Source organism: Ranitomeya variabilis, chromosome 5 (assembly GCF_051348905.1).
Source record: "Ranitomeya variabilis isolate aRanVar5 chromosome 5, aRanVar5.hap1, whole genome shotgun sequence".
Lineage (NCBI taxonomy): Eukaryota > Metazoa > Chordata > Amphibia > Anura > Dendrobatidae > Ranitomeya > Ranitomeya variabilis.
Window position 1 is genome coordinate 579,374,504 of NC_135236.1, and position 25,321 is coordinate 579,399,824.

General features: G+C 44.6%; 1 protein-coding gene across 7 annotated transcripts in view; it reads left to right on the forward strand.

Annotated features, from left to right (window-relative positions):
- Positions 1–25,321, forward strand: part of LOC143776520 (teneurin-2-like) — a 3,926,626-nt gene that overhangs the window by 3,753,562 nt on the left and 147,743 nt on the right. For all 7 annotated transcript variants that reach the window (XM_077265978.1, XM_077265979.1, XM_077265980.1 and 4 more), the window contains 2 exons: positions 20,360–20,656; positions 23,233–24,847. In XM_077265978.1, coding sequence (XP_077122093.1) covers positions 20,360–20,656; positions 23,233–24,847 — 1,912 coding nt within the window. The remainder of the gene's footprint in view (positions 1–20,359; positions 20,657–23,232; positions 24,848–25,321) is intronic.

Here is a 25,321-nt window from a genome sequence, read left to right on the forward strand (position 1 = left end):
TTTTTGATCTTATCATCCGAGACAATTCTTTCAACCCTGTGGAATTGGGACTTAGGTATGGATTTTATGATGGAAGGTGGATGGCAACTGGTGAAGTACAGGAGGCCGTTGCGGTCCGTTGGCTTAGTGTATAGATCAATGGATAGGCGACCGTCCCTCTCCTTGTAGATGAGGGTGTCTAGGAAACTAATTTTGATTTTGTCATATTGTAAAGAGAAACCAAGTTCGGGCCAGATGTTGTTAATGTGTTGGTCAAAGGCTATTAATGACTCCAGGGGACCATCCCACACGCAAAAAATGTCATCAATATATCTGCGCCATACCCTACAGTGGGCGATGAATAGAGGGTGTTCATACACATAGTCGTTTTCGAAAGCCGCCATGTATGCAATGGCGTACGGGGGCGCTACGTTCGCGCCCATTGCAGTACCCTGTAGCTGGGCATAAAAGGAATCCTGGAACATGAAGTAGTTATCCTTCAGAACCAAGTTTAACAGGTCCGTGCAGAAGTGACGGATTTTAATGTCGACTTTGTTGTCTAACAGGAGCCTGTCAGTAGCAGCTAGGCCCTTGTCGTGAATGATAGATGTATAGAGACTGTTTACATCCCATGTGATCAGGAGAGAGGAAGGAGGTATGGGGCCCAAAGTTTTTATGACCTGGATGAATTCACCAGTGTCTAAAAGAAAGGACCGGGTGGTTTTGACGAGTGGAGTGAAAATTTTCTCTAATACTATGGATAGTGGTGAGAGCACTGAGTCAGTCAGGGAGACGATAGGCCGACCCGGAGGTTTAACTAGTCTTTTGTGTATTTTGGGTAAAATGTACAGGATGGGAGTTATAGGGTCTTTTTTGATGAGAAAATCCCTCATCTTGCTGTCTATAGTACCTTCTTGCATGTGATATTCAACAATTGGTGCAATTTTTTTCACCAATTCATTGACGGGGTTGTGTGGTATAAGTTTGTATACCGCGGTGTCCCCCAGCTGTCTGTATACCTCCTCTAGGTAATCAGTTCTATCCATCACTACCGTTGCTCCCCCCTTATCCGCCGGTTTGATAATGAGAGATTTATCAGACGCCAATTGCTCCAACGATAGTCTTTCTGACGCTGAAAGGTTGGACTGAAAATGGAACTTGCCCTGTTCCAATTTTCGGGTCAGTAAGTGGATGTCCCTTTCAACGAGGGATACAAAAGTCTCCACTGGGGGATCCGACCGAGGTGGCATGTAGGAGCTATGGTTCCGAAGACCCAAGCTCTGAAGTTCCAGGAGAGTTTTTTCACCCCTAGCAGGGTTTAACACCGGAGGTTGTGCCGCAAAATGGACCCGAAGTCTGAGGTTCCGGTAGAACCTTTGAAGGTCCATACTAAGTTCAAATGAGTTGAACTTGTATACTGGGCAGAAGGACAAGCCCTTCTGAAGTACAGCCAACTGGTGTGTGTCCAGGTTTTTTGATGAAATATTGACTACTAGGGGGAGGTCCATACCTGTGAGCGTGTTGTTATCTGGTCTCTGGATTCCCTGGCGGCACTGGCCGCCCCGCCTCGTCTTCCTCTTCTGCGGCCTCGGTTGTTCCCTAAAAAAGAAGCAGAACTTGAGGTACCGGGTCTGCTGATGGTGGATCCAGAAGAGCTTATCGAGCTGTGCCGCCTGATGGAAGGCCGAGTATCTCGCCACTGGTAAACCCGGTTCTGTAGGTAGTCTTCGGTATCCCGTAGGAATTTTGACCTCTTTCTTTTTTCGACTTCCAACCTGTGCTGCCGTAGTTGTTCCTGATTCTTTGTCTTTAGTTCCTGGAATTCTTCCTGGGGCATCGTGCTGGTCAGTTGAGACTCGATGGCATGTATCTGGGTGTTGACTGAGTCCAAATTCTTTTGGAGATAGGAGAGGGTAAGAGTCATCAGATCTGCTGAGCATTTGTTTAGAATGTGTTCAAATTTTTCACAATACTCCTTGTCTTCCCTGAAGAAGGTTGGTTGTAGAGGGACCCGTAAGCCACGTGGGATCCTCTGGACTCGAAGGTACTCGGCAATAGTAACAATATGTAATTCAAGATTAACCGCTCTTCTGGATTCACGCTCCAGGTCACGGTTTTTAAGTTCCTTAGTTGGAATCTGGAGAAAATCGCTGGGTGCGGTTACTTTAGAGAGAATTTCTGCCGCCTCTGCTGCATTGAAGGAAAAGGTTTCAGACATCGTCCAAGGTGCTCGTGTACGGATACAGCATATGGGAAGTGGTGACCACGGCACTCAGGGATTCTTGGGAGGTGCTCAAGTTGGGGATCCAACCCATAAATAGCAACTAAAATTATACTTGGCACTCAGGAGACATTTGTTGAAGATCCAAAAGTAGATTTTATTTTAGTGCATCCAGCTCAACATATAAACGTTTTCGGTCTCAACAACTGAGACCTTCATCAGATATAGTTGTCAACGCTGCAGTGTATATACAAAAAACAAGAGAAATGCTTTTAAACAAAGAGAATACTGTTGCACAAAAACACATGAGAAACAGATGACAAAGTATGCAATCCATACTGTATAAAATAAAGAGACAGTCTGCATACAAATATAAACTGTGACATGCAGTACGGGTAGCAGGAGTGGGTGGTTGGATCCGGCCTGGACCAGCGTGAATCGTGAGTCCTGTACAAAAAAGTGCTGGAGAGTGTACGTGTTAAGGTTTATGCTAAAAAAATTGAAAAGGTAACATTGAGAAGGTAACATGAAGAACATAGGATGTGACCTTGTGGTGGGTCTAGCATTGCATCACAAGCACTATCCTAGGTAAAAGGATACGGGAGGTGGACTAATCTCCACTAATGAGTGTAGGGGTATGCAACTAGGGTGCACAGTGAGCTACCTGTAAAAAAGAGAGAATATGCATGAGAGCATTAAAGACAAAGGAGCTGCACAGTGAAGGGGCACAAAATATACTGTGGGAACCGTTAAATGCACTCCTGGCACTGAGCACTGCACACGGTATAGTATACACTATATGCCTTTATATAGAGGATGAACTATTTCTCTATATATCCGGGGTGACCCATACCAGATACCCTTGGGGTGCTCAACCCCTCTCTACCCCCTAATAGTGGTAATCCCTTGTCCTCCTTTTTCTGCCTGCATACTCCGATGGACTGCGACGCAGCCTTACATTCATCTACTCTGCCCCCTGTAGCTCTCTGCGCAAGCGCCGGTTCTTTCTGCGCTTATCGCCACTGACAGCCCCATCGGCCCTCCTGCGCATGCGCCGGCCCCTCCGGTCACATGATCCGATGACGTCAGGCGTCAGGTGACGCACCCCAGCGCGCTCTTATACCCGGAAGTGCTGCGCTTCTCCTAGCAGCCCCGGGAGCGCCTCCTTGCACAGAAGCGCAGCGTCCACTCCACCCCTGGCAGCGGCACCATTCAGGTAACACTTCAGCTGGTCACCATCCATCGCTGGCTTCGCCCCAGTTCCAGCCTGGCTCTGATCCCACTAATCTATTTGCCCATACCTATTGTCCACAGCGCTCCTCATCCCTGCAAGTACCTCGCTTTGTCTAAGCGCCACATACTGCCCTTCAGTGTCTCAGGTATGGCTTCTAGGTCCAGGACAGCCCTCCTTGGCAGCCCTGCAGCTATTATATGTGTTCTCATTGCATTTTACAGGCGCCTCGCGCTCCTGCTCCCTGGCTATACACCCAGTGTGTAATTCACACACATTACCCATGGTCTCCAGGTAATTCTCCTTGGGCCGCGTCCAGCCCTATACCATTCATTAGCAGTCTGGGTTATTAGGTGGTCACCCCGTTAGACTCTCTGGCATGTATCCCACAGTATATTTTGTGCCCCTTCACTGTGCAGCTCCTTTGTCTTTAATGCTCTCATGCATATTCTCTCTTTTTTACAGGTAGCTCACTGTGCACCCTAGTTGCATACCCCTACACTCATTAGTGGAGATTAGTCCACCTCCCGTATCCTTTTACCTAGGATAGTGCTTGTGACGCAATGCTAGACCCACCACAAGGCCACATCCTATGTTCTTCATGTTACCTTCTAAAGGTTACCTTTTCAATTTTTTTAGCATAAACCTTAACACGTACACTCTCCAGCACTTTTTTGTACAGGACTCACGATTCACGCTGGTCCAGGCCGGATCCAACCACCCACTCCTGCTACCCGTACTGCATGTCACAGTTTATATTTGTATGCAGACTGTCTCTTTATTTTATACAGTATGGATTGCATACTTTGTCATCTGTTTCTCATGTGTTTTTGTGCAACAGTATTCTCTTTGTTTAAAAGCATTTCTCTTGTTTTTTGTATATACACTGCAGCGTTGACAACTATATCTGATGAAGGTCTCAGTTATCGAGACCGAAAACGTTTATATGTTGAGCTGGATGCACTAAAATAAAATCTACTTTTGGATCTTCAACAAATGTCTCCTGAGTGCCAAGTATAATTTTAGTTGCTATTTACGGGTTGGATCCCCAACTTGAGCACCTCCCAAGAATCCCTGAGTGCCGTGGTCACCACTTCCCATATGCTGTATCCGTACACGAGCACCTTGGACGATGTCTGAAACCTTTTCCTTCAATGCAGCAGAGGCGGCAGAAATTCTCTCTAAAGTAACCGCACCCAGCGATTTTCTCCAGATTCCAACTAAGGAACTTAAAAACCGTGACCTGGAGCGTGAATCCAGAAGAGCGGTTAATCTTGAATTACATATTGTTACTATTGCCGAGTACCTTCGAGTCCAGAGGATCCCACGTGGCTTACGGGTCCCTCTACAACCAACCTCCTTCAGGGAAGACAAGGAGTATTGTGAAAAATTTGAACACATTCTAAACAAATGCTCAGCAGATCTGATGACTCTTACCCTCTCCTATCTCCAAAAGAATTTGGACTCAGTCAACACCCAGATACATGCCATCGAGTCTCAACTGACCAGCACGATGCCCCAGGAAGAATTCCAGGAACTAAAGACAAAGAATCAGGAACAACTACGGCAGCACAGGTTGGAAGTCGAAAAAAGAAAGAGGTCAAAATTCCTACGGGATACCGAAGACTACCTACAGAACCGGGTTTACCAGTGGCGAGATACTCGGCCTTCCATCAGGCGGCACAGCTCGATAAGCTCTTCTGGATCCACCGACAGCAGACCCGGTACCTCAAGTTCTGCTTCTTTTTTAGGGAACAACCGAGGCCGCAGAAGAGGAAGACGAGGCGGGGCGGCCAGTGCCGCCGGGGAATCCAGAGACCAGATAACAACACGCTCACAGGTATGGACCTCCCCCTAGTAGTCAATATTTCATCAAAAAACCTGGACACACACCAGTTGGCTGTACTTCAGAAGGGCTTGTCCTTCTGCCCAGTATACAAGTTCAACTCATTTGAACTTAGTATGGACCTTCAAAGGTTCTACTGGAACCTCAGACTTCGGGTCCATTTTGCGGCACAACCTCCGGTGTTAAACCCTGCTAGGGGTGAAAAAACTCTCCTGGAACTTCAGAGCTTGGGTCTTCGGAACCATAGCTCCTACATGCCACCTCGGTCGGATCCCCCAGTGGAGACTTTTGTATCCCTCGTTGAAAGGGACATCCACTTACTGACCCGAAAATTGGAACAGGGCAAGTTCCATTTTCAGTCCAACCTTTCAGCGTCAGAAAGACTATCGTTGGAGCAATTGGCGTCTGATAAATCTCTCATTATCAAACCGGCGGATAAGGGGGGAGCAACGGTAGTGATGGATAGAACTGATTACCTAGAGGAGGTATACAGACAGCTGGGGGACACCGCGGTATACAAACTTATACCACACAACCCCCTCAATGAATTGGTGAAAAAAATTGCACCAATTGTTGAATATCACATGCAAGAAGGTACTATAGACAGCAAGATGAGGGATTTTCTCATCAAAAAAGACCCTATAACTCCCATTCTGTACATTTTACCCAAAATACACAAAAGACTAGTTAAACCTCCGGGTCGGCCTATCGTCTCCCTGACTGACTCAGTGCTCTCACCACTATCCATAGTATTAGAGAAAATTTTCACTCCACTCGTCAAAACCACCCGGTCCTTTCTTTTAGACACTGGTGAATTCATCCAGGTCATAAAAACTTTGGGCCCCATACCTCCTTCCTCTCTCCTGATCACATGGGATGTAAACAGTCTCTATACATCTATCATTCACGACAAGGGCCTAGCCGCTACTGACAGGCTCCTGTTAGGCAACAAAGTCGACATTAAAATCCGTCACTTCTGCGCGGACCTGTTAAACTTGGTTCTGAAGGATAACTACTTCATGTTCCAGGATTCCTTTTATGCCCAGCTACAGGGTACTGCAATGGGCGCGAACGTAGCGCCCCCGTACGCCATTGCATACATGGCGGCTTTCGAAAACGACTATGTGTATGAACACCCTCTATTCATCGCCCACTGTAGGGTATGGCGCAGATATATTGATGACATTTTTTGCGTGTGGGACGGTCCCCTGGAGTCATTAATAGCCTTTGACCAACACATTAACAACATCTGGCCCGAACTTGGTTTCTCTTTACAATATGACAAAATCAAAATTAGTTTCCTAGACACCCTCATCTACAAGGAGAGGGACGGTCGCCTATCCATTGATCTATACACTAAGCCAACGGACCGCAACGGCCCCCTGTACTTCACCAGTTGCCATCCACCTTCCATCATAAAATCCATACCTAAGTCCCAATTCCACAGGGTTGAAAGAATTGTCTCGGATGATAAGATCAAAAAAACAAGACTGGATGAGATGGAACAAAAATTCTCCAACCGAGGATATCCACAGCACATCCTCACAGAGGCCAAACGCAATGTTTCAGTGATTAGACCCAAAGATGACCGTAAGAGAATTCCTTTTGTCTCTACATTTCATCCCTTCTCCAATATGGTACAGTCTACCATCAGGAGACACTGGGGTATCCTTACAAAAAGCTACCCTTGCATTCCAGAATTTAGAGCACCTTTTATGTCCTGTTTCAAACGAGCGAGAAACCTTAGGGACAAACTAGTCAAAGCGGACATTGGCTCCAGCAGTAGGGTCCCCAAACAATCTTTTTTACAAACCCAGAGACAAGGTACATTTCCGTGCCTGAATTGCCTACAGTGCAGCAATGTCCAGAGGGGGCCCTCAGTCTCTCACCCCCAGACAGGCAAAGCTATTCCCATAAAAGGTTTTTTTACCTGCGAATCCACACATGTCATCTACGTTATCAAATGCCCCTGCGGGCTGGCATATGTGGGTGAAACCACACAGCCAATAAGAGACAGAGTGGCCCAACACAAATCTACAATCCGCTGCAACAAAACACACTTACCCCTCCCCTTTCATTTTTCTAAACAAAACCACAACATTTCTCAGCTCCGCTTTCAGGTCTTGGAACAGGTAGATACTCCAAGAAGGGGCCAAAGCCGTGTCAGTTTACTCCTCAAAAGGGAGGCTTATTGGATTTATTCCTTGCAGACCTTAGAACCAAAGGGACTCAATAGAGACTACGACGTCTCGGCATATTTGTAACATTGTACATGTATATTGTTTTTACTGTGGATCTACAGCACCTTTTTGTGTAATGTAACATTGCATTTGTTTTAGTAGTCTTTAATCTGTGTCCATATTTATCTCTCTTTACAGAACCGTTAAATGCACTCCTCGCACTGAGCACTGCACACGGTATAGTATACACTATATGCCTTTATATAGAGGATTAACTATTTCTCTATATATCCGGGGTGACCCATACCAGATACCCTTGGGGTGCTCAACCCCTCTCTACCCCCTAATAGTGGTAATCCCTTGTCCTCCTTTTTCTGCCTGCATACTCCGATGGACTGCGACGCAGCCTTACATTCATCTACTCTGCCCCCTGTAGCTCTCTGCGCAAGCGCCGGTTCTTTCTGCGCTTATCGCCACTGACAGCCCCATCGGCCCTCCTGCGCATGCGCCGGCCCCTCCGGTCACATGATCCGATGACGTCAGGCGTCAGGTGACGCACCCCAGCGCGCTCTTATACCCGGAAGTGCTGCGCTTCTCCTAGCAGCCCCGGGAGCGCCTCCTTGCACAGCAGCGCAGCGTCCACTCCACCCCTGGCAGCGGCACCATTCAGGTAACACTTCAGCTGGTTACCATCCATCGCTGGCTTCGCCCCAGTTCCAGCCTGGCTCTGATCCCACTAATCTATTTGCCCATACCTATTGTCCACAGCGCTCCTCATCCCTGCGAGTGCCTCGCTTTGTCTAAGCGCCGCATACTGCCCTTCAGTGTCTCAGGTATGGCTTCTAGGTCCAGGACAGCCCTCCTTGGCAGCCCTGCAGCTATTATATGTGTTCTCATTGCATTTTACAGGCGCCTCGCGCTCCTGCTCCCTGGCTATACACCCAGTGTGTAATTCACACACATTACCCATGGTCTCCAGGTAATTCTCCTTGGGCCGCGTCCAGCCCTATACCATTCATTAGCAGTCTGGGTTATTAGGTGGTCACCCCGTTAGACTCTCTGGCATGTATCCCACAGTATATTTTGTGCCCCTTCACTGTGCAGCTCCTTTGTCTTTAATGCTCTCATGCATATTCTCTCTTTTTTACAGGTAGCTCACTGTGCACCCTAGTTGCATACCCCTACACTCATTAGTGGAGATTAGTCCACCTCCCGTATCCTTTTACCTAGGATAGTGCTTGTGACGCAATGCTAGACCCACCACAAGGTCACATCCTATGTTCTTCATGTTACCTTCTCAATGTTACCTTTTCAATTTTTTTAGCATAAACCTTAACACGTACACTCTCCAGCACTTTTTTGTACAGGACTCACGATTCACGCTGGTCCAGGCCGGATCCAACCACCCACTCCTGCTACCCGTACTGCATGTCACAGTTTATATTTGTATGCAGACTGTCTCTTTATTTTATACAGTATGGATTGCATACTTTGTCATCTGTTTCTCATGTGTTTTTGTGCAACAGTATTCTCTTTGTTTAAAAGCATTTCTCTTGTTTTTTGTATATACACTGCAGCGTTGACAACTATATCTGATGAAGGTCTCAGTTGTCGAGACCGAAAACGTTTATATGTTGAGCTGGATGCACTAAAATAAAATCTACTTTTGGATCTTCAACAAATGTCTCCTGAGTGCCAAGTATAATTTTAGTTGCTAGGGTCCTGCAAGCACCTGAGACCGTGAGACTTGGCTTCTGGTGGCCTGGGTATTGGACGTTCCCGGCTGGGGAAGGACGTCCTGAAGAGTACCCGGACTAGGCCACCAGGCGGGGTCCTGGCCACCTGGGTGTTGGGAGGTCCTGCGAGGAGGACCGGATCCCTGAATAGCACGAGGTGAGGACCGGGATCTGCGGAGCCAGTGACAGTTACTGTGTGGGGAAGCTGGAGTCCTTCGGTGAGGTCTGGACTGACTACTGTGTGCCGGACAGGCAAGTTGGGGATCCCCGTTAGGCAGCTTACCCAGAATAGTGTTAACGGAGTGTGGGGAAGCTGGAGTCCTTCGGTGAGGTCTGGACTGACTACTGTGTATTGACCAGGCAAGTTGGTGATCCCCGTTAGGCAGCTTACCCAGAAGACTGTTAAAGGAGTCGGCAGGTGGAGCAGGAGCTCCCGTCAGGTACCAAAGGGACTGTTGGTGCTTGTTGTGTTTTATGAGCTATAAGTAATGTACTTTGCATAACCCGGTTTATGGCATTTTTAATAAACCGCATGGACTGTTTTGTTAGAAAGTTGTGCCTGGCTACATTAATCCCGCGCCAAACGAGTGTCCCCCAATACACTCAGTAAGAGTAATCTTACATCCCAAATAAGTAAGTAGGCTAAAAGCAGTTCAAAATTGGTAACAGGACTAACCAGGCGGCATTGCTTTGTTCAGTGGAGGAAAACTGTGTTGAGTGACAGACACAGTTAGTAGGCCCAAATAAGTAAGTAGGCTAAAAGCAGTTCAAAATTGGTAACAGGACTAACCAGGCGGCATTGCTTTGTTCAGCAGAGGACAACTGTAATGAGAGGCTGACACAGTGAGTAGGCCCAAATAAGTAAGTAGGCTAAATGCAATTCAAAATTGGTAACAGGACTAACCAGGCGGTATTGCTTTGCTCAGTGGAGGAAAACTGTAATGAGTGGTAGACACAGTTAGTAGGCCCAATTAATAAAGTGGGCTAAATGCAGTTCAAAATTGGTAACAGGACTAAACAGGTGGCATTGCTTTGTTCAGCGGAGGACAACTGTAATGAGAGGCTGATACAGTGAGTAGGCCCAAATAAGTAAGTAGGCTAAATGCAATTCAAAATTGGTAATAGGACTAACCAGCCGTCATTGCTTTGTTCAGCAAAGGACAATTGTAAGGGGTGGCTGACACAAAGAGTAGGCCCTAATAATAAAGTAGGCTAAATGTCTGCCAAATTTTTTTGCAGAAATAACAAGGTGGCATAGCTAGGTACAGGGGTGGGCTCCTCTGCTGAGTAGCAGACAGTGGTAGTAGGCGCAAAGTATTAACTGGTCTAAATGGAAGCCAGGGCCTCTGTATATTTTAACTATCATCTATCATTTCAACAAATTTGTATTGGCAGTGCCATTGAAGGATTTAACAGCACCGACTACACAGTGGTGAAGCAGGGAGAGGTAAGCATTGCAAGTGGTAGAGCACTGTTCGAGCTGGGGGGAACACTCTCTCGTGGGCTGTGGTACTGGCACAGGGCCCATCATATTACGACGGTGTGTCTTATGTTGGTTGTGCACCACCACCGTCAGAGACACTTCATAGTACTATGAGGGACCCAGTGCCAGTGCCGTCACCCAAGAGTGGGCACACCCACCTCTCCAGGCAAACGGCACTCGCACGGGTGCTTGCGCCAGGTGGTGACCACGGCCCTGTGGGGGGAGTCAGCCCATTAAGGGAGGTATAAAAATGGCCTATGGTGGACATTCAGCAGCTGCAAATGGAGGAATTGGAGAAGTCAGTAAGAGGAGGCCAAAAGCAAGACATTTTTCAGACAAGCTACGTGTCAGCAGGGGAAGGTGGGGCCAAATAATTAGAAATCCATGATTGGTTCATTTTATTGAAGGTTAGATCATCAACATTTTGGGTAGCCAGACGTGTCCTTTTTTCGGTCAGTATTGAACCAGCAGCACTGAATATTCTTTCTGATAGCACACTAGCAGCAGGACATGCAAGCTCCTGTAATGCATATTCTGCCAATTCAGGCCAGGTGTCTATTTTAGATGCCCAGTAATCAAAGAAGAATGACCTGTGAGGGAGAACATCGATAAGGGTGGAAAAGTAGTTCGTAACCATACTGGACAAATGCTCTCTCCTGTCACTTTGAATCGATGCTGCAGTACCTGTCGTGTCAGCGGTCATTGCGAAATCACTCCACAACCTGGTCATAAAACCCCTCTGTCCAACGCCACTTCGGATTTGTGCACCTCTAACACCTCTGCCATGTTGCCCCCTACGGCTCGTGTGTGAACCATCACCGCCGCTGTGTGCTGGGAATGCCTGAACCAAACGGTCTACAAGAGTTGCTTGTTTGGTAGCCAATATTTGCTCAAGGTTCTCATGTTGCATGATATTTTGTAATTTTCCTTTATATCGTGGATCCAGGAGGCAGGCCAACCAGTAATCGTCATCGGTCATCATTTTGATAATGCGGGGTCCCTTTTTAGGATACACAAGGCATACTCAGCCATGTGGGTCAATGTTCCAGGTGTCAATTCACTGCTTGTGCTGGGTTGAGGAGCACTTTCTTGCAAATCAACATCACTTGTGTCCCGCAAAAACCCTGTACCTGACCTTGCAACGCCACCAGTTTCTATTGCCCCCTGAGAAGCATCCTCCTCCCATAAATATTCATCCTCATCATCCTCCTCCTCCTTCTCTTCATCTGCCACCTAGTGCAGGAGAGTTCCCTGAGCTGACAATGGCTGACTGTCATCAAGGCTTCCCTCCTCTTCGGGTGCAGACGCCTGCTCCTTAATGTGCGTCAAAATTTGCATCAGCAGATGCATTAGTGGGATGCTCATGCTTATGATGGCATCGTCTGCACTTACCAGCCGTATGCATTCCTCAAAACACTGAAGCACTTGACAGAGGTCTTGTAGCTTCGACCACTGCACACCAGACAACTCCATGTCTGCCATACATGTGCCTGCCCGTGTATGTGTATCCTCCCACAAATAAATTACAGCACGCCTCTGTTCACACAGCCTCTGAAGCATGTGCAGTGTCGAGTTTCACCTTGTTGCAACGTCGATTATTAGGCGGTGCTGGGGAAGATTCTGCGATCGCTGATGCTTCAGCATACGGCTGAAGTGTACAGGCGACCGGCGGATGTGCGAGCAAAGTCTTCGCACCTTCAGGAGCAGGGCTCGTAACCCCGGATAATTTTTGAGGAAGCACTGCACCACCAGGTTCAAGGTGTGAGCCAGGCAATGTATGTGTTTCAGTTCTGAAAGGGTTATGGCAGCCATAAAATTCCTTCCGTTATCACTGACTACCTTGCCTGCCTCAAGATGTACACTGCCCAGCCATGACTGAGTTTCTTGCTGCAAGTACTCGGCCAGTACTTCCGCGGTGTGTCTGTTGTCGCACAAACACTTAATTTGTAACACAGCCTGCTGACGCTTACTGCTGTTCGATATTAGGACACCTCGTGTGCAACACTGGCAGCTGCGGATGGAGTTGTCGTGCGACTGTGCTGTGTGAATGAGCTTTTGCTTAAAGAGGAGGAGGAGGAAGAGAAGGGGTGGCGAATGCCTACAGCCAACTGTTTCCTAGACCATGGGCTAGGCAGAACTGTCCCACTGTGGCTGTCCGCTGTGGACCCTGCATCCACCACATTGACCCAGTGCGCCGAGATGGACACGTAATGTCCCTGGCCATGCCTATTGGTCCATGCATCTGTTGGGAGGTGCACTTTTCCACTGACTGATTGCCTCAGTGCATGGACAATGCGGTCTTTGACATGCTGGTAGAGGGCTGGGAAGGCTGTTCTCGCAAAGAAGTGCCGACTGGGTAGGTCATAGCGTGGTACTGCGTAGGCCATCAGGTTTTTGAAAGCTTCGCTTTCAACCAACCGGTAGGGCATCATCTCTAACGAGATTAGTCTAGCAATGTGGGCGTTCAAACCCTGTGTACATGGATGAGAGGGTGAGTACTTTTTTTTCCTAACGAGAGTCTCTTGTAGGGTGAGCTGGACTGGAGAGCTGCATATGGTGGAACTAGCGGTGGTGGCGGTGGTGGACATGGCGGATTGAGAAAGGGTTGGTGATGGTATTCTTGATGTTGGCCTACATACAGTGTTTCCTACCAAAAACCTTGTGATTCCCTGACTGCTTTGGCTTTGTGACGATACCTCCACATTTGCTGCTGGTGGTGTCCTAACCGGTGGGCTTACAGTGAGGGAAGCAATGTAGCGTTGCTGACTACCTTCATTCTGAGCAGGTGCACCAACGGTACGGGACGTTTGGTAGTTAGTCCAGGCCTGCAAGTGCATGCTGGTTAAAAGTCTTAAGCATGCACGTTGTATTTAAATTTTGGAGATTCTTCCCTCTGCTAAAGGTCTTTGAGCATTTCTTACAGATAACTTTGCACTGATCATTCGGATCTTGGTTAAAAAATTGCCACACTCCACTCTTCCTACTATGGGATACCTTTTCAGGCACTGCACGCTGTGCTACTTTCACCAGATGGCCACGCTGTCCTAAAACTGTTTTTGTTTTTGACAAATGTTTTTGGCCAGATACGGGCCTGCCAGATGAAAGCTGTTGCGATGTAGATGGCTGCTGCGGATCATCCTCCTCCGCTTCTGAGCTACTGGCAGCGGCACCCTTTTCCCCCAATGGCTGCCAATCTGGGTCAACAACTGGGTCATCTATCACCTCCTCTTCAATGTCATGTGCACCTTCCTCTGTGTCACTGTGTAAGGTGCTATAGCGTTCGGGACGGGGCACCATAGTCTCGTCAGGGTCAGATTCTGGCTCAGTACACTGCAAGGGCAATGTAGTGATCTGAGTCAATGGAACAGCATAATAATCTGGCTGTGGCTGTGCATCAGTGCACTCCATGTCCGATTCATCTTGTAATGGGCTGTTAACAATTTCCCTTTCTAAACCAGGCACGGTATGTGTAAAGATCTCCATGGAGTAACCTGTAGTGTCGCCTGCCGCATCCTTTACTTCTGGTTTGGGTGAAGGACACAAGGAAGTGACTTGTTCCTGACCGGGAGCATCCACTGACGACTCGCTGCTTTTATATTTGGAACTTTCAGAAGAGGAGGCAAAAGAGCTAGAGGCTTGAGTCAGCAAGGAAAGCCAAAACATTTTCCTGCTGCTCCGGCTTTAAAAGTGGTTTTCCAACTCCCAGATAAGGGAGCCTTCGAGGCCTTGTGTAGCCACACGATGATGCTGGATCAACACCTCCAGCCTTAGGTGCTATTTTGCTTTTCCCACTACCACCAGATGCTCCACCACCACCATCAGTACCAGCTGGCAACGACCGCCCACGGCCTCTTCCACCAGACTTCCTCATTTTTGGGAAAATCTAGCCAAAATAACAACCGTTATATGGTACTGTAAAACAAGGTAGAAGATATATATAAACTAGTTGAGAATTTAAATCTCCCTTTTTTGGGGGGGAGACTGCACCAAAACTCAGGCCCAGTGTATAACACAACACAATGTAAGTGGCAGAACGTGGCTGGCTGATACACGACAAACTAAGAGGACTGAGGTATATCCGCTTTGTGAGAATTTCAATCTCACTTTTTTTTTTTTTGCCCAGAACCCAAACTCAGGCCCAGTGTATAAAACAACGCAATGTGAGTGGCAGCAAGTGGTTGGCTGATATACGACACACTAAGAGGACTGAGGTATATCCACTTTGTGAGAATTTGAATCTCACTTTTTTGGGGGGGGACCCTGAACCCAAACTCAGGACCAGTGTATGAAACAACGCAATGTGAGTGGCTGTATTAATTATAGGGGATAACTCAGGAGACTCTTTGCGTGGAACAAGACAACTACAGGACACAGTTTTATAAGTGGTAAAGTCTATATTATCACACGGTGATTCAAACAGGTGCAGAGAGAAACTGGGTAATAGTCTCAGGGTCTTGCAGAACAGCAACAGCTTACATGTCCAGGAAATGCAGATGGAAGTAAACACGAGCAGCAGATGAAGGAAGATTACTGGAACTGGTGTATGCTGCAGGAACTCAGAGCAGAGTAGCAGAATCACCACACAGGTTCACAGGAGCAGGTATATAGCCAGGGAGTAAACAGAGGTCAGGAGCTGGATGCAAGGCAGAATACTCTAGCACAGACTGAAGGCTGGGGTGGAGTTTTATAGCAGGAAGACACAGTGCACATGAGACCAAAGACGCCATCTTGGAAAAGGGCAGTAACGCACAAAAGGTAATAAAAAATGTTCAGATTCCTGACAGTGGCAGCAAGTGGCTGGCTGATACACAACAAACTAAGAGGACTGAGGTATATCCACTTTGTGAGAATTTGAATCTCACTTATTTTTTGGACACAGAACCCAAACTCAGGCCCAGTGTATAAAACAACGCAATGTGAGTTGGCAGCAAGTGGTTGGCTGATACACAACAAACTAAGAGGACTGAGGTATATCCACTCTGTGAGAATTTCAATCTCACTTTTTTTGGGGGGAGACTGAACCCGAACTCAGGCCCAGTGTATAAAACAACGCAATGTGAGTGGCAGCAAGTGGCTGGCTGATAAACAACAAACTAAAAGGACTGAGGTATATCCACTTTGAGAATTTGAATCTCACTTTTTTTTGGGGGGACACTTAACCCAAACTCAAGCCCAGTGTATAAAACAACGCAATGTGAGTGGCAGCAAGTGGCTGGCTGATACACAACAAACTAAGAGGACTGAGGTATATCCACTTTGTGAGAATTTGAATCTCACTTATTTTTTGGACACAGAACCCAAACTCAGGCCCAGTGTATAAAACAACGCAATGTGAGTGGCAGCAAGTGGCTGGCTGATAAACAACAAACTAAAAGGACTGAGGTATATCCACTTTGAGAATTTGAATCTCACTTTTTTTGGGGGGGACACTTAACCCAAACTCAAGCCCAGTGTATAAAACAACGCAATGTGAGTGGCAGCAAGTGGCTGGCTGATACACAACAAACTAAGAGGACTGAGGTATATCCACTCTGTGAGAATTTCAAGCTCACTTTTTTTGGGGGGAGACTGAACCCGAACTCAGGCCCAGTGTATAAAACAACGCAATGTGAGTGGCAGCAAGTGGCTGGCTGATAAACAACAAACTAAAAGGACTGAGGTATATCCACTTTGAGAATTTGAATCTCACTTTTTTTGGGGGGGACACTTAACCCAAACTCAAGCCCAGTGTATAAAACAACGCAATGTGAGTGGCAGCAAGTGGCTGGCTGATACACAACAAACTAAGAGGACTGAGGTATATCCACTTTGTGAGAATTTCAATCTCACTTTTATTTTGGGATACAGAACCCAAACTCAGGCCCAGTGTATAAAACAACGCAATGTGAGTGGCAGCAAGTGGCTGGCTGATAAACAACAAACTAAGAGGACTGAGGTATATCCACTTTGTGAGAATTTCAATCTCACTTTTTTGGGTTGGACACTTAACCCAAACTCAGGCCCAGTGTATAAAACAACGCAATGTGAGTGGCAGCAAGTGGCTTGCTGATACAGAACAAACAAAGAGGACTGAGGTATATCCACTTTGTGAGAATTTGAATTTCACTTTTTTTTTTGGACACAGAACCCAAACTCAGGCCCAGTGTATAAAACAAAGCAATGTGAGTGCCAGCAAGTGGCTGGCTGATATACGACAAACTAAGAGGACTGAGGTATATCCACTTTGTGAGAATTTCAATCTCTCTTTTTTGGGGGGGACACTTAACCCAAACTCAGGCCCAGTGTATAAAACAACGCAAAGTGAGTGGCAGCAAGTGGCTGGCTGATACACAACAAACAAAGAGGACTGAGGTATATCCACTTTGTGAGAATTTCAATTTCACTTTTTTTTTTGGACACAGAACCCAAACTCAGGCCCAGTGTATAAAACAAAGCAATGTGAGTGCCAGCAAGTGGCTGGCTGATATACGACAAACTAAGAGGACTGAGGTATATCCACTTTGTGAGAATTTCAATCTCACTTTTTTGGGGGGGACACTTAACCCAAACTCAGGCCCAGTGTATAAAACAACGCAAAGTGAGTGGCAGCAAGTGGCTGAATGATACACAACAAACTAAGAGGACTGAGGTATATCCACTTTATGAGAATTTCAATCTCACACTTTTTTTTGGGACACAGAACCCAAACTCAGGCCCTGTGTTTTATAAAACAAAGCAATGTGAATGCCAGCAAGTGGCTGGCTGATATACGACAAACTAAGAGGACTGAGGTATATCCACTTTGTGAGAATTTCAATCTCACTTTTTTTTATGGACACAGAACCCAAACTCAGGCCCAGTGTATAAAACAAAGCAATGTGAGTGCCAGCAAGTGGCTGGCTGATGCACCACTAACTAAGAGGACTGAGGTATATCCACTTTGTGAGAATTTCAATCTCACTTTTTTGGGGGGGAGACTGAACCAAACTCAGGCCCAGTGTATAAAACAACGCAATGTGAGTGGCAGCAAGTGGCTGGCTGATACACAACAAACTAAGAGGACTGAGGTATATCCACTTTGTGAGAATTTCAATCTCACTTTTTTTTTTGGGACACAGAACCCAAACTCAGGCACGGTGCATAAAACAAAGCAATGTGAGTGCCAGCAAGTGGCTGGCTGATATACGACAAACTAAGAGGACTGAGGTATATCCACTTTGTTAGAATTTCAATCTCACTTTTTTGGGTTGGACACTTAACCCAAACTCAGGCCCAGTGTATAAAACAACGCAATGTGAGTGGCAGCAAGTGGCTTGCTGATACACAACAAACAAAGAGGACTGAGGTATATCCACTTTGTGAGAATTTGAATTTCACTTTTTTTTTTGGACACAGAACCCAAACTCAGGCCCAGTGTATAAAACAATGCAATGTGAGTGGCAGCAAAGTGGCTGGTTGATACACAACAAACTAAGAGGACTGAGGTATATCCACTTTGTGAGAATTTCAATCTCACTTTTTTTGGGGGGAGACTGAACCCAAACTCAGGCCCAGTGTATAAAACAACGCAATGTGAGTGGCAGCAAGTGGCTGGCTAGTACACAACAAACTAAGAGGACTGAGGTATATCCACTTTGTGAGAATTTCAATCTCACACTTTTTTTTGGACACAGAACCCAAACTCAGGCCCAGTGTATAAAACAACGCAATGTGAGTGGCAGCAAGTGGCTGACTGATACACAACAAACTAACAGGACTGAACTAATATCCACTTTGTGAGAATTTCAATCTCACTTTTTTTTTTGGACACAGAACCAAAACTCAGGCACAGTGTATAAAACAACACAATGGAAGTGGCAGAAAGTGGCTGGCTGATATACAACAAACTAAGAGGACTGAGGTATATCTACTTTGTGAGAATTTGAATCTCCCTTTTTTTTTGGGGGGAGACTGAACCCAAACTCAGGCACAGTGTATAAAACAACGCAATGTAAGTGGCAGCAAGTGGCTGGAAGATATATGAAAAAATACAAGGACTGTAGTACAATTTCAATCTCCCTACAATGATCTCAGGACAAGTATGGCAGCATTAAAAAGGACTGCTGCACACAAAAGTGTGGACAAATAAACAAGATAACTGTGCAGAAAGGAGCAACAGGATTTTTGCTTTTAAAAAAGCAGACGGTTTGCACAGCAGCAGTGCAAACAGCAATGCAGCTATCAGGGAGCCTTATAAGGCAGCCTAATAAGCTACAGAGCTGATGCACAAAGATATAGCCTCCATTGTCCCTGCAAAAAAAAGGTGGTGTTGGACAGTGGAAATCGCTACAGCACAAGCGGTTTGGGGGTTAATCTTCCCTCCCTAACTATGTCCCTTCTTCTGATGAAGCTGCACCAACCTCTCCCTATGCTAAGATAGGCAGAAGTAAGATGGCGGTCGGCGTGCATGCCCCGTTATAGCCCCTGTGACGCCGCAGAAAGCAAGCCAATCACTGTCATGCCCTTCTCTAAGATGGTGGGGACCGAGACCTATGTCATCACGCTGCCCACACTCTGCATCCTCCTTCATTGGCTGAGAAATGGCGCTGAACGCGTCATATGAAACGCGACTTTGGCGCGAAGATCGCCGACCTTATGGCCGATCCCATACTAGGATCTGGTCGGGTTTCATGAAACCCGACTTTGCCGAAAGTCGGAGATTTTTTAATTTGTCCGATCCGTTTCGCTGAACCCTAATCATAATGCAATCAGATCACCAGAAGAAAAGCAATTAATGGGTATTCTGGGAGGAAAAAAATACCCAGGATGGTAAAACAATTGCATTATTAATAAAATTACTTTTGGAATTTTGCACAGTTTTTCCAGTACCAGAGTTTAAGGCTATGTGCACACGTCAGGATTCTTTGTAGAAATTTCCTGAACAAAACCGGACTTTTTCCGCAGGAATTCGGCATGCGTTTTTTACGCGTTTTTATTGCTTTTTTTGCATTTTTCTGTGCGTATTTTTAGCGTTTTTTTCCGGTGCTTCCCAATCCATTAAAAAACGGGAAATCCGCAAAAAATTTGCAAAATTAATGAACATGCTGCGTTTTTTTCATGGAAAAAAGTGCAACATGTGCACAAAAATTATGGATTGCATTCTATTAATAGGATGCTCAATGGATGCTTTTTTTGCAGTTTTATCGCGTTTTTATAGCGAAAAAACGTAAAAAACACAAAAAATCCAGAACGTGTGCACATAGCCTAAATAATTAAAATGTGCAATAATTGCACACTGTAGTGACATCATTATGGTGGACTTATCACTGCTGCAGGCCGAGATTAGGTGATTAGTTAGCCAATAAAAGTAAAAGTATCCCAACTGGATCCCAACTGTGGAGGTGGGGAAACCACAAAGAATTCTAGAGAGAATTGTATTATTTGATCATCTCATTTGATTTTTTAACCTAGGAACACCTATTTAATCCCCTATCTCTATCCAAACATCAGAATGATAATTTGATTAGGAATCAGCAGCTAAATTGACCTTCCTTGTTAAATAAATGTAAATATTTCATGATAAAATTTGTTGTATCAGTTTATGTAAATACCATAATAGGGAAAAATTGGATCTCATCATATAAGAGAAAATGCTAATAAACTCCATAATCAGATTTTTTTTGGCATGCAAAATTATGTTTGCTTTTTTTTTAAATTTCTCTTAGGTGCATGGGAGGAACTTGCTGTCAATTGATTTTGACAGAAATTCTCATACAGAAAAAATATATGATGATCACCGGAAGTTTACTCTAAGGATTGTCTATGATCAATTAGGGCGACCACTTTTGTGGCTTCCAAGCAGTGGACTCGCACCTGTTAATGTGTCTTATTTCTATAATGGTCACTTATCTGGACTTCAACGTGGAGCAATGAGTGAAAGAACTGAGATGGATAAACAGGGGAGAATTATTTCTCGTGCTTTTGCAGATGGAAAGACATGGAGTTATACATATCTTGAAAAGGTAAGAGGTGATTGCTCATCAAATGTAGTACTTAAGGGACACATGTCAGTTGCATTAATGCTCCCTTTACTGTACACAGCGTAAATCAGAAATCTGCCTTCTTATTGCGTATATTTTTCATTTTGAAACGCCATACCATTTCAGATAACACATGCTTTTAAACTGACAGGTCTTAGCCTATGTGTGTTCATAGGAGAGATCTATCAGTTAGGGGAAAAATGCGGGAAGAAGCTGCCAGCCACCTGCCACTTGGTATAGTCATCCTAGATGCATTGTACTCAGCCAACAATTCAAAGAATGTTTTCAACATGAAACATACATGGCTGCAATAAAAGAGTCACTCCCTAATTTGTGCATGATACTAAATTGGGCAGCATGAATAACAAGTTCTATTTAAACAGAACCTAGCAGATGGATTGAAAGCAGAATATGATGTGGGGTATAAGAACTGAACTTTATGAGGAGTATTGGGGTTTCTTCATATGCAGATTCTGAATGACAGCCTTCTCTGTACAAACACTGATACACAAGGAGCTGGTCATCAATATATAAGTCGAAAGCAGGACTTTCATAACATCTCTAATATCGTGCTAGGGTATGTTCACATTGTGCGTGCACCACATGTCAGTTTTTCATTGGGCTCCAATATGAAGTGACCCATGATGAGGCCATTCAATCTAAGTAGGCAGATGAAATTACTCTGTGCTCTATCTTGCCTCTGCTTCAGTAGAGCCACATTTTTCAGGCAGGCACAAAAGTCAACCACTCTTTTCTGTCCACCTTAGAAAGGTGAATAATACAGAAACGGAGGCCTGACAGGGCACAAAGTGATGCCATCTGCCTCGTCTATGGGTCTACCTAAGTTCTGTTTTCCAGGGCTTCAGATAGAAGCACCACTATCAAGACCAGGAGCTCTATCTTGCCCAAAATGCTAGTGGAGCTTGGAGCTTTAATGCCATCCAGTATGGCAGCATGGGTGTGACATCGACCTATATTTTAACTATGAAAAAAATGGGTGGAGGGCAAAGGAAAAGTCAGCTCAATACATTATAGTGCACCTTGGTTTGATGTAGATCATTACATGGAACCGTTCTAGTCTGGGACGTGCAAACTCAACAAGCAGAAAAAAAAGGGGAAATTGTTCTCCAACGATGATAGGTTCAGTTATAAAAGTTAAAAAAAATCTTTATTTAGGTATTATTGAAATACACTGGTAACCAAAGAAATCCAGGGTACATAACCAACACGTTTCACCTACAAGCCTTAATCATGGTATGTTGCTTGTTGATATTTTCACTATCCTTCAGCCTGATCCTTGTATTGACTTAGCTTCCTGACCATTCTCTGAAAGCCTGCTCCACTGGCTGGCATCTGCTTTTTGTACCCAAGCCAGAGGTCTCATTGTAAGTCCAGATCCCTATTCAAGGCTTAAAGGGTGAAGGTGAGTGTAAGCTATGGGATCTTTAAGAGTGGCTAGTGACAATCCTTTGTATGAAAAAACTTTATCAAGAGCTGCCAGGCTATCACAGACAGTGCCCCGTGATAATTATAAGTTGAGATTGGTAAAGTTCCAGTCTCTGGATTTCACACCCATTGTTGGAACTAAGAAGGTAGAAGCTGTTGGGTCTTCTTAGCAGTGTGCTGAAGATGGTCAATGTCTTAAGCTTTTAATTTGGTGTTGAATGTGGCACACAACAAAGACCATAGCCTCAATTCATTAATACTGGTGTTTTGTTTCAGGCATGCAGAATTAAGATGCATCAAATTCATTTAGAGGTGATTACCACTTAATGAATTCAGCACATCTTATTAGTGTTATGTGCCTCGCCAGAAATATACTCCAGTCAAGGACTACAGTAAAATTTCTGACATAACAAACTGACTTTTAACAGGTGGGCGTAGGCACACTCCACCCTGGCTTTTCCCCAGCACCCCTCATTTTCATGGATCTGCTTCAAATTATCATGAAAACTCATTGATGTGTTAGCCCCCTTGTGTCCAATTCAATATAACCTACATGATAGGGTTTTGTTTAATGAAATGCTTGCTGGGGGTCTCCGTACCTGAATTCAGATGATCACAACCACAAATAGGTCTCTATGAAATGACAGAAGTGAGTCTGACATTTGTTTTTCATAGATAACTGTGGTCAGAGGAAGTTAACAACAGAAGACATTGCTGTAGTCATAACTTTAATCTTGCAAGTAGAAGTTCATGCTGTTTTATATGCTTCTTTCTTATAAAATATGTTTTCACTTTTCAAGTCTATCAGTATGATTGTTTTTCAAAAATATAAAATTCAACTGAACTACATTTTGTGGAAATAACTTTCATAAAATTTTATGTAACAAGTATTGTGCATGCAAGTAATAATAAGAGTAGTCTTTACCATCAAAATTTACAGTGCAAAATGTTATTTCCTAATATCGGACATATTTCTTGAATATATTATTCACCACACAGAGTATTTTGCCATTTGATTACTGATTTATTTTATATACACATGTATTTTTGGACTTTGTGTTTACTACTAAATAATGTAATATATATATTATTTTATTTTTTCATGTTTGCAGTCTATGGTGCTTCTTCTTCAAAGTCAGCGGCAGTACATCTTTGAATATGACTCATCAGACAGACTTTACTCTGTAACTATGCCGAGTGTAGCGCGACACAGTATGTCTACTCATACATCTATTGGCTACATCAGGAACATGTACAACCCTCCAGAAAGCAATGCATCGATTATATTTGATTACAGTGAAGATGGTCGAATTCTAAAAACATCCTATCTTGGTACTGGCCGACAAGTGTTTTATAAATATGGAAAACTTTCCAAATTATCTGAGATAATTTATGACAGTACTGCAGTTACTTTCGGCTATGATGAAACTACAGGAGTTTTAAAAATGGTTAACCTCCAAAGTGGTGGTTTTTCTTGTACAATACGTTATCGAAAAATTGGACCTTTAGTTGACAAACAAATATACAGGTTTTCTGAAGAAGGTATGGTGAATGCAAGGTTTGACTACACGTACCATGACAACAGTTTTCGTGTCGCAAGCATTAAGCCTATCATAAGTGAAACCCCACTTCCTGTTGAATTGTACCGCTATGATGACATTTCTGGAAAAATTGAACATTTTGGCAAATTTGGGGTAATTTACTATGATGTTAATCAGATCATTACTACTGCTGTGATGACATTGACAAAACATTTCGATACTCATGGCCGCATCAAAGAGGTCCAATATGAAATATTTAGGTCACTCATGTATTGGATGACTGTGCAGTATGACAGTATGGGACGTGTTATAAAAAGAGAACTAAAGCTTGGTCCCTATGCTAACACAACTAAGTACACGTATGAGTATGATGGAGATGGTCAATTGTTGACGGTTGCTGTTAACGACAGACAAACCTGGCGATACAACTATGACCTAAATGGTAACCTGTATTTGCTGACCCCTGGAAATGGTGTACGTCTTCTACCACTGAGATATGACCTCAGAGATAGAATAACACGTCTGGGGGATGTACAGTATAAAATAGATGATGATGGGTTTTTGAGCCAAAGAGGTGCAGATATTTTTGATTACAACTCAAAAGGTCTTCTCACTAGGGCATACAACAAGGTCCTTGGATGGAATGTACAATATCGCTATGATGGACTGGGCCGTAGAGCGTCATGCAAAACTAACTTAGGTCTCCATCTTCAATTCTTCTATGCTGATCTACACAACCCAATACGAGTTACCCACGTTTATAATCACTCAAACTCGGAAATTATATCTTTGTATTATGATTTACAAGGCCACCTCTTTGCAATGGAGAGCAGCAGTGGAGAGGAATATTACATTGCCTCTGATAACACAGGAACGCCATTGGCAGCTTTCAGCATCAATGGGGTCATGATTAAACAGCTGCAGTATACACCTTTTGGTGAAATTTATTTTGATTCCAATCCAAACTTCCAGCTTGTCATTGGATTTCATGGAGGACTATATGATCCTTTAACAAAACTTGTGCATTTTGCTCAGAGAGATTATGATGTGCTAGCGGGACGCTGGATATCTCCGGATTACACAATGTGGAGAAAAATTGGAAGAGACCCTGCTCCTTTCAATTTATACATGTTTAAGAACAATAATCCTTTAAGTACGGAAATGGACTTAAAAAACTATGTGACAGGTAAGTGACTACTGCCAAACAGGGTATTTAAAAGACATTTGAATATAGTAAGGATGAAATGTTATAAAGATGATTTAATAATGATTGAACTTCTTCACAAGTGCTCCTGGCCACCTTACTGAAAGTATGGCTATTGGGAGAAAATGAACTTATTTCCTCCTGCGAGCCACCATATTTCAATCATGGGGGTGTACACAGAAAAGCTATAGTCACCGCTCACAGCACTGCTCACTCTAATGTGAGCAAGGCTATAGGCATGCACCAGGCTTTAAGAGCTCTCTCTTTGCACAGATTTGCTAGAGAGACAGCTGTCACTCAAAGTGTTGCAACATGCTTACAGCTATTGCTCTTGAGAGGATATACTTTTGTTTTCTCCCTGTAGCCACACTTTTAGTAAGGTGGCTGATCATTATTGTAATGCTGTTTACCTGCAAATGAACCCCATATATGTAGATGAATAGTGTTTGCAAAGGT